General features: G+C 27.2%; 1 protein-coding gene across 1 annotated transcript; it reads right to left on the bottom strand.

The window, feature by feature from the left end:
* Positions 1 to 1,153: 1,153 nt before the first annotated feature.
* On the bottom strand, positions 1,154 to 1,960 carry LOC139225238 (ER lumen protein-retaining receptor-like). The gene is made up of 4 exons (XM_070856204.1): positions 1,870 to 1,960; positions 1,529 to 1,788; positions 1,231 to 1,483; positions 1,154 to 1,188 (listed from the first exon to the last, which is right to left on the bottom strand). The coding sequence occupies exons 1-4, from the start codon at positions 1,958 to 1,960 to the stop codon at positions 1,154 to 1,156; spliced, it is 639 nt and encodes a 212-aa protein (XP_070712305.1).
* Between the last annotated feature and the right edge of the window lie 8,872 nt (positions 1,961 to 10,832).

The raw sequence follows: 10,832 nt of genomic DNA, 5'->3' as shown, positions 1-10,832 counted from the left end.
GGGGAGCTAAAAATTTTTTTGAAGCAAAATCGCGTGCTCTTGAACACAGCAGCAAGTTTGAAGAAGAAATAAAAAAGGAAAGAGAAGAAAAAAAAGCAGCCGATGAAGTGAAACGACAAAAGCGTGAAGAATTTAAAAATTTAAAATCAAATTTTCAGTAGTGGCTCCATGTATCACACAAGCATCTTTTAATTCAATGAATATTATTATGTGAGATTACATTATGATTATTTTAAAATTACAATAAATTGAAATGATTTTTTATTCTTTCTTGGTTTTATTTCTAGCAGTGTATTATTTTATGTTGGATAAATAGTGATTTGAAATATAAAAAAGTCGCTCATTATTACATGAACTTATTTAGCTATTAAGACTTTACCTGTATTTGGATATAGTTTAAAAGAACTCTATATAATATACTATAGGGCGTCAAAATAAATTTTATACGAAATTTTGTTTCAATAATAAAATGATGTTTGTATTGTTCCATTCATATAAATAAATAACTAATGATATATATGAAACTATTATTAAAGTACGGAAATTATTCCTAATCTACATAGTTTTATTAATACATTAATTTATAAATAAACTCACATTTGATTTAGAGTGGAATTCTTTCAACAATTAAAACTAACAAAGTGAATTAGTAATATGTGGTTAATAATTTTTTATAATGATTCCCATCTAAATTTAAGTAGTCTTAATATAATTTAGAAAATAAATAACTAATAGTTTATGATATAATGATGATGAGATGAGATTGACGACTAAGATTTCGCAAAATGCATGAGGAGGATTTTTTGCAAATCAATACTTTATTATTAATCACTATGTAAAATCTTCAAGGAAATATATTATATATATATATATATAGTTTAAGTAACTTTTTAAAAATTTATAACAATCAACATTCTTATAAATTTGTATTAGAAATAACAACTCTCTTCGTAAAAATTCTTAATTAATCCCCCTAAATACAAAAACACATTAATATGAATTATAATATTATTAAAATTGAAAATATGCATATAAACAAATATATGAATTAAAATCAATATAGTAATCAAGTAAGTAATGATGGACGTCATCTGTATAAATTCGATTACAAACACTAAAGTAACCATTTGTTCCGCTATTACAATAAGTATTCTTATGCAGGTAATGTAAGTTTTTTTCCATTTAAAACTACACAAAACTATTAATAAATGACTTACAGCATTAGATTACCATTGACAATGTAAAGGTAGAAAAAATCACCATACAGTATTGTTTGTACTAACCCTGCAATAACAGAGATAATATCAAAATGCTTTTCACTATAATAACGATATATCCAATTAAGTATATATAATGCTCTATATGAACCAAGAGCAAACAAATAGTGCCCCGTTATTGTTTCAGCTTCGCCTGTCCTTGTAATCATCATTAATTGTGGTAGAATTGCAACAGATTCCAAATATATGGAAAACGACCACAATAACTATATTTTAGTTATAATAAATAAAAATAAATTTTAAAAAAATACATCGACGAGTTTGTAGGATGCTGGATAAATTAATGTTACAACAATACTTGGTATTATAAGGTAAGAATATGGAAACACATCATGAATTCGATCGTATGTAACCACATATTTTTTGAAAATAAGATAATTTGTTAGTGATAAAAATAAAACATATAAAATTTTCATGACTGTATTGTATAGTGAATAAAACATAAGCAATACATCAATATATCTGCATAAAAACACTACTAAAAATAATAACTGACTTCTACCAGATATTCCTATATTTAAATTATATAAATAAAACATTTTATAGATAGATTCATATAGTGTAATATAATCGGTATAAAGGACAAACTAACCTGAACATGATCTACTTTTCCATATTTTCCATAACAATAAAATTATTGCTATTAAATGTGATAAATCACCAGCAAGTCGAAAAATATTCATATTATAGATCCTGTAGGTCACAACCTTAGTCTAACAATAACCGTCGTAGTTCGCTACGTTTCGTCCCAAGTTGACGAATGTGTTACGTTGACATCAGGGTTGTTCGTCATTTCTCTGCAGCTTATATTACTGGTATCCAACTTGCTTGTGCACAATATTATTTTTATGATTTTGATATGTATATTAGACTTATTTCATATTGAATAGATATCAATATGAAATAATTTCATCTTCAAATTTAAATCTATTATCACCAAATTGTAATAAAAATTTGTATTACTTCTTATTTAAATTAGATTTTGATATATTTTTATATTTATGTTAAAAAAACTAGATTAATTATATAGTAATTATTTTTTGTGGTGTTTAAAATGCTCTTGTGACTCATCATATAAATTTTTTGTCATATGGTCCTCACTTTATTTGAATTTAATATTTTTATTATTAATAATCTAACAGTATATAATACTTTGTCGGATATTCTTATGTTAAGAAAATTCTGATAAAACAAATAGCAAAATAATATATATTGCGATAATGCATTTTAATTTCTTGTGACAATTAAACATTTTATTAAATTAGTAATTTAAGTTTATCAATTTATATTAAATTAATTGATAATATCATAAGTGTGACTAGTATTAAAAGTTTGAATGATTTTTACGATGGATGACTCAATATCTAAAAGTGTGTTAAATTTCGGCCAACGTCGGAGATTTAATAAATTTATAAATTTATCTTAAAATAATATATAATGTCATAAATTTGACTAATATAAAAAGTCTGGATGATTTCTACAATGAATAAATGAAATATTTAGAAGTATGCTATATTTCGGTAAATGTCGGAGATTAAATTAATTTATCGCTTTATATTAAAATAATATATAATGTCATAGATTTGACGTCATCGGTATATCCGGTGACACACATAAAACAGTACTTAATTATAGTTCAAAACCTCCAATTATTTTTCTGTAAGTGGATTATAAAAAATTTAGTTCGCAAAATCAATTTCATAAAAATATATTTAATTTTATTAATGTTCACTTCGGAAATTGTCGTATCGCATACTAAGATGTTCCTTTATCATCTATTTTGTTCTATTTTCTCTTTTTAAACATAAAATAAAAACACTTTTTACTATATATTCACATTAAATATATTTTTTATATAATATTATGTACATATTTTATTTTTATATAATATTTACGCTTATTATGATTTTGATTTTTGATAATAAAACGTTTATTTATTATTGTAAGGTTTTATTCGTTTCTTACCATTTATTTTAGTGATTTCTAATTTATAAAATAAATTCCGATGTTATAAACTAGTGGGAATTATATTGAACATCGTGTGTTATCATTCCTAATAGGTCTTCTTATCAGCAGATCCTTGGTACATATTATCACTATGTAGTTAAATTATAATTTCCTACCATTTTAGACTGTTAAGAAGGCTGTAGGTTAGATTCTTAAACTATTCGTAATTAATGTTTACACCAAAAAATTCTATCGTGAGTAATTTTATAAGAATTTACAAAGCATTATTTATTACGAAATTGATATTTACATTATTTTTGCGTAAATCTGCATTGATGAAAAAATACTGATATCTTTTTATAAATAGGTCAAAAATTATTTTAGTACAACGAAATAGCATTAAAAGAAAAACAACCTTTTGTAATCAAAGTCAACGCTGTTATTAACCCATTCCAGGTTGTCATGAGTTAAAAAAATTTTAGCTGAAAATTCTCGAATTTTATAGCTATAATTTTACGCTTATAACACCAGTAAACTACTGTAAAATAATTTTTTATTGATATCAAAATTTTATTAAAACGGGATGGGATAATAAGTAAGAGATAATATAATTAAATCAAAACGTCATCGGACAATTATATAGTAAAAGTTTTTTTATTAAAATGATGCTTATTTTATGTTCAGAAAAACAAAATTTTTAAAGCTCTAATAATAATTTTTCAATAAAAATATTAGTATATTATATCAATTGATATAATATAAAAATCCACTGAAAAATTTCGTTCAAAAGTTTTAATATTTTTCTTTTTATAGAGCACAGTCAGAATTTTGTTAAATGCGATTCAAGAAATTCATCGGTGGTTCCCTTCATATTTGAATTAATTTTCAATTGTAGTTAAGTCCGCAAACTGTCTATCGTGTTAGTTTGAGTTTCACCTTCTGCAACGATTCTTTAGAATGAATCACAGTTCGATGGTCATAGTCCTCAGTACGTAATGTAAAATAAGCTCGCCATTCATCAGTAAAAATATTAGCCTATAATAGATACTCGTTTTTTTGTTGACAGTAGGATGGCGCGACCTTTTTTGTGAACAACGAACAGTCTTACATTCAGGTATATTCTTACTCCTTAATCCATTAACTCGCATTCACGCTAACCAAACAGCCATTGACCACCCAACCTACGATTGTAACGTTTTCTGTTACCTGCAACAGAGAACTTATGTGCTAGTTCAAAATTCTGCTTTAAGGATCTTACAATTCTTGACTCAAATGTTAATTTAATTTTTAATAACCTGAAATAATCGTAAAGCCTGGGTCCCATTATCATTGGTATGAGCAGTATATTCAGACAAAAATTCTGAATCACGGATCCCTTTCAACTTGTCACCACCCTTAAGATAGCAACCCTTATGGTATTTTAGCCTCTTCTAATATAGTGACTCTTACATCTAAGAAATTTTGCCACTGCATCCATTTTCTCCCTTTTTTCAAAACCCTTTTCGCAGATAATTCCTAGATAACTGAATTGATCCACAAAAGTGTTTTTTGATAGGCCTAGCAAACTTGTTACGCTAGTAGCAATTTTATTTACACCCCAATAATATATTATTTTGTGTATTATGCTCAACGATAAACTTTTATTGGATCTACCAAAACAATCTATGAAAGTAAAAAACTTTGAGGTAATATAAGAAAAACTGGTCCTGCATGCTCTTCTAATTCACTTATGATGTTTAAAACGAACGTAATTACTTTGAACTCTTATAGGTTATGATATATCTAACTTCTGCCACTATTCTCGTACTTATACGTTTCTTTCAAAATATTGGGCCTTATTTAGATGTTTTCATAGTGTTGTGAGACCATTATCACTTAAAACGAATTCGAATAGACTGTTATAACTTTCGACTGACGAGATACTCATACATCCTTTCAATGTCATTTATAATATAGTAAGTTCGCCCTTCTGCATCATATGTACTCATTTGACTGCTTGCACAAAAATAAGCACAAAAAGTAACGTAAGGTAACATTTAAAAATATTACTCAAAACGTGAATCATGTAAATATATAGTAAAAAGTGTTTTTATTTGATGTTTAGAAAGAAAAAATAGTACAATATATACGACGAAAATCAAGTGCGCATGCCATACGACATTTTTCCGAGTTGAAAATTGATAAAATTAATTATATTTATGAAATTGATTTTGCAAGCTAAATTTTTCATGTTCTATTTACAGAAAAATAATCGGAGGTTTTGTATTATAATTAAGTACTGTTTTGGGTGAGTCACCAGCTATACTGATTTGACTAATATAAAAATTTTCAATGATTTCTACGATGGATGACCTTGATATATCTAGAAGTGAGTTACATTTCGGTCAATGTGGGAGATTAAATAAATTTATCAATTTATATTAAAATATTATATAATGTCATTGATTTGAGTAATATAAAAATTTTCAATGAATTCCACGATGGATGACTTAATATATCTAGAAATGATTTACATTTCGGTCAACGTCGGAGATTAAATAAATTTATCAATTTACATTAAAATAATATATAATGTCATAGATTTGACTAATATAAAAATTTCGAGCGATTTATACGATAGACGACTTTAATATCAATAAGTGAGTTACATTTCGGTCAACGTCGGAAATTAAATAAATTTATCAATTTTTAAAAAATAATTCAGGCCTTTATTTTAATTATTCGGAACGAGTTGTATAACTTCCTTGATAGTATAGCAAAATTTAACTTGTTTTTTGAAAATATCTTAATCTATTATATGATTATTTTTTGTCAACAAAGAAAACTCCTGATCGTGCGCGCTTCGCTAACGTTGGCATTTTGTTATATATACGCGAGATGAAAATGCAATTTTATTAAATGTAAGATGATTTTTTTTACATATTAGTTCATTTCCAACAATGTGTTTGCCAAGGTATTCAAAAAGATTATGTCATGGTATTTGTCATAATTCTGGAAAATATTCTTAAAATTACACAATTTGTCGGCTTAATAACTAGTGTTAGATGAATTTGTCTAACTATAACGTTGATAACTTATTTCTTGCGTAGTTAAAGTAAGCTATTCTTTGAGTATTTCTACCAAAGTTCCTTAGTAAATGACATTAGTCAAATAGGAAATAAAGTAGCTGTGGAATATTTCAGCAGCATTGTTGGTTGTAAGGCCAACCCGAATGTTTATTCTCTTATGATTGTTTCAAGAATAGTGATCATAGTTTGATTTCAAGAAATTCTCTTTTGGAATAAATTTGTTATAGGTGATAAATTTGTCTTTCAACTTTATGAATTCATTATATTTTCCCGAGGAATAAATGCTAATTTAATGTGACTGAGCAGTTTACATATTGTCTGAATCCAGCTTCAGTATAATAATTTTTTGCTAGTCCAAGTTTTCAAAATTTTCTCCCAGCAAATTAAATAAAGTAAAATGTGCCAAAATAAATTTTATTTTGTTAAAGCATTGTATATAGACTTTTTCAAATCTAAAATGATATTTTTGAGAATTCTATTGATAGTTTTTTTTCAGTTTATCATGAACATCCTTATACCTCGATTCGGACTTATCACTCATAAGCACATCAATTAAGGGAAATATTTTGCCAAATACATTACCTTGGATAATATATAAAGTATATAATTGGTGAGGCTCCTTCGGTATGCAGAATCTTTGTAGTTCTGTCAGCTATCCCTCTACCTGTATTCTTCAAGTTCATGATATATGTCAGCTTACAAAATGTAATTATTCTATTTGACGAAATAATAGTTAAAATAAAGATGGAACATTTTGTTTCTCAGTGTTACAATATTTGACTAAATTAGAGAATTTCCAATGTTAATGACTATGTTTTTATCTTCCTTGTATTTCGTATGTTTCTGTGTATTTTCGTTTGATAGAAAATTTAATTGGTATTCTCATTTATCATGAATATAAAAATTCACGTTATTTTTAGGGTGTTTTTAACCATGGTCCTTATTTTTCCATTAAATAATTGGGATTTTGCTACACCTTCACGAACAGAATGGTTACGAAATCTCTTTAGTTCGATCTTCTCAATCATATTTAAGAAATGTGTAATAAACCTGCATACATCACATTTCCATAGTTTTTTCTCACTTTTTATTTTACTTTTAACATATAAATTGAGACGTATTCTTTTATCTATGACTTTATTGGTCAATTATCGCTGAAAACGATTTTTTCCATAAAGACAATGACCTATTTGACTCCGCCATAACTAAACTAACAAAATCACTCCTCTATAATTTGCTTGGGTCTAATAGTGAAAAACGTCATATATAAAGAATTATCGCTAAAACACCCATCGTTCCTATGATTTCACCACATGCAGTGTTTGATAGTAATATCCTCCACACTATATAAGCTTTAACATTAGTTGCATGTACATCCTTTTTTATTGTAAGCTCAACTGTCTATTTACTGTGTGCCAATAGATTAAAACATAACGGCTATTCTCTCTCTCATTTAAGTTGAGTTTTTACAACGGTATGTGCGTTACTTGTTTCATTTCCAACCATAATTCCTTCAGTCAACAAATCTATCGCGCATGCGTGTAAGACATAGTTCAACTGAATAGCGAATGTCACACTATCACCCAGTTGTATTTAGGTTTCGTCAATCATTACGTGTGTCGAAATTTATACGCACGTTGTTTGCAAGTTTTATAACTTATAAAATTTTTTGATAGTATAGCTTAATTAATAGTTTTTATATAAGCTGATTACCTGGGCATCATACCGGGTTTTGCGCATTAGATTGCGATCTGTGACAAACTAGATTACGATTCGTGAGGAGGTAGATTGTTGACGCAGAAGAATTTAGGTGTTTAAATAAACATATATTATATACTTATAATAATAAATAAATTATATATATAAATACATATATATCGAATGTTATGTTAAAGAAACAAATTTTTATTCCCTAGGTATATCTTTGAGGTTGAGACACTTTTGACTAAAACTTTCGAAGTGCATAATTATTCTAGAAACCTCTTCCATTGTTACAGCTTGAGCGGTTTCAGCCATTTAATCGATTAACATGTTTAGGCCTTGTATTTGTGAGTCTCTTCGGATCCTACTGTTTATCAAAGCAAAGACCTCTTCACAAGGATTTAGGAATGAGCTGTATCTTGGTAAATAAATAACTTGGCAAGGAAAGTTTTCATAAAATTCCGGCTCACTATGATGGGTTTTTACGTTATCCATTATCCATGTATAATCTTCATCATCACTAACTTATCTTGCCATGTTTCTCCAAAATGATTGGAATGTTGTTGTATTTACACCTCTACCAACAACAGCTTCAGATAGTACAACGCCTTGTCCTGAAACTGCTAGGATCATTGTGATATTTTTACCTCTGTTATTTTAAATGACAGGGTTGGGTGTACATCCTCTTGGGGCCCAACCATGAGATTTGAAAATGTGTAAATTAAAGGGACTCCCGTCAACATATATAAATTTGTTATACCTTACATGTGGAAAAGATTGATTGTACCACTCCACATAAGACCTCCTTTCTAATTTGACGTCATGCTCATCACGCCTAATCGGTATAGGCCGTTTAAGTTTCCACGTTAAACCCATTTTTTTGAGCCATCTCCAAACAGTCGTTGGGTGAACATCGATCTGTATTTTTGATACAATACCTTCAATCGTAATTGTGCAATTGTCTTCAATATTTTGCTTTATTTTTTGTTCGATTTCAGGTGTTAATTTTGTTCCAAAACGGCTTAAATTTCTTTTTTCATATTCAGTTGTTCCGGTCTCTTCATGTTTCTTAAAAACATATCTTACAGTAGATTCCGGTAGTCTGCCTACATTAGAAATTGTATCACCTTCCATAATAACATTCTTCGCAATTATATTTCTAATATTTTTCGATGCTTTGATATATTTTCTTGTGTTAAAATCATTACTATGACTCATCATTAGAACAACAAATCTCGCAATCTACTTCGTCACGTTTCGTAATCTAGTGTGCAAAACCCGGTATCTGGCTATCATAAAAATAAGTTTTGTATACCGAAAAATAGCTACTCTACAAAAAAAAATTATTCACAGATGCGTATAAAACATCTTAAAGAAAAATTATTTTAATTCAACAAAGGGGTAGTTTTTCTATTAATCTCGTGTAGTTTATATCAAATTTGTTTATATATAAATTTTAAACCAAATTTTTTATAACTTTAGTATGATAAAAAAACCTTTTAAACCAAAAACATTAAAATAATGGTAATGGTAAAGTAGGCGCTTCTCTTTGAAAACTACCTGATACTCATTTAATTTCCCCGAGATTTTTTATACATCTGTTTTAATAAAATAATTTAGCACCAAAAATGAAAATAAATATTTAACAAATATAAATAATTTCTTGTTTTATAACACGTCAGGATATTTTTGAGCATTCGTTTAGTGTATTTTTCGAGACATCTGTGCCTAAATTTCAAAATTTTTAAAAATATATAAACATCTGTTTAATGTGAAATTATAAATAGCATTTTTAATTTATTTTGTCCATATTTTAAAAAAGGAGGTGTGTTTCCACTAGTATTAAATTAAGGTTATCTCACAACTAAAAAAAATAGCATAGAGAACTTTTTTACATAGGGTTTGTAAACTCTTAATGAAACAATTTTGGGACGTTCCAATTAAATTTACTGAGATTTCTTAAAATTAAAAACCTGTTTTTTAATCTCTATACGTATAAATAATGTTGTTTTATGATTAATATATAAATTATGTTTTTCTAATGAAGTCTTATCATTTTTAAAAACTCATCTCTTTGTGAAATATATATTAATGATAATATTTCCATTAGTTTTTGATGCATCAATAAACGATTCAATCCGTGCATGTTTTATAAATCACTAAATATTTTATGTAAAGTTGGTGGAAATATCCTACCTCATTGAATTTTATTTTTCAAAATTGAAACGGAATGGTCCACAAAATAAACTATAATTAGTGTAATTTATAGCACTAAGTCAACATATTACAACGTTTGGCGGCATTGCGTTTTTGTAGAAATTACTCAAAAATATATTCATTCTAGGAAGTTGCTCCAACAAATTATGTTTTCTTAAACACTTTTATTCCTAATCATGTATTTTAGAATCAAAAAAGCTGTTCCTATTTGTTAAATACAAAATCATGCGATTACAAGAGCTACGCCGCTATATTCTTTAATTACAGGCAAAAATAATTCCACACAATGTTTTTCTATTAAGAGGGCTAAAAAATTAGTTTAATCTATACAAAATTAAAAAGTTTTCAAAAATAGTATTAAAAGTTGCATAAGTCTCGGATATATTGACTTTAGCCAAAATTTATTTAAATGCGGATCCAACAATTCGTTAGAAGGTACCATTTATCATTTTTTTTAAATCTTAATTTTAGATGTTTCAATAGTATTTGTATTTATAGCATGTTCTCTCACATATTCTACTTAATGGTCATGCCCTTCATCAATAAATATTGTAGAACAAACAAATACTTCCTGTTTAATTATTGAAACAAGCTAAGAACCCTAACTTTCATTAATTTTAAA

The sequence above is a fragment of the Pempheris klunzingeri genome, unplaced genomic scaffold (genome assembly GCF_042242105.1).
Source record: "Pempheris klunzingeri isolate RE-2024b unplaced genomic scaffold, fPemKlu1.hap1 Scaffold_104, whole genome shotgun sequence".
Classification (NCBI taxonomy): domain Eukaryota; kingdom Metazoa; phylum Chordata; class Actinopteri; order Acropomatiformes; family Pempheridae; genus Pempheris; species Pempheris klunzingeri.
This window is presented reverse-complemented; position numbering and strand designations above follow the sequence as displayed.

Bases quoted from the DNA above. Each gene is read 5' to 3' on its own strand.
- LOC139225238 (XM_070856204.1), bottom strand. From the start codon at position 1,960: ATGAATATTTTTCGACTTGCTGGTGATTTATCACATTTAATAGCAATA. The intron at 1,789-1,869 runs GTTAGTTTGTCC...ATTTAAATATAG, and splicing joins GAAAAGTAGATCATGTTCAG to GAATATCTGGTAGAAGTCAG. The intron at 1,484-1,528 runs GTATTTTTTTAA...ACTAAAATATAG, and splicing joins CATCCTACAAACTCGTCGAT to TTATTGTGGTCGTTTTCCAT.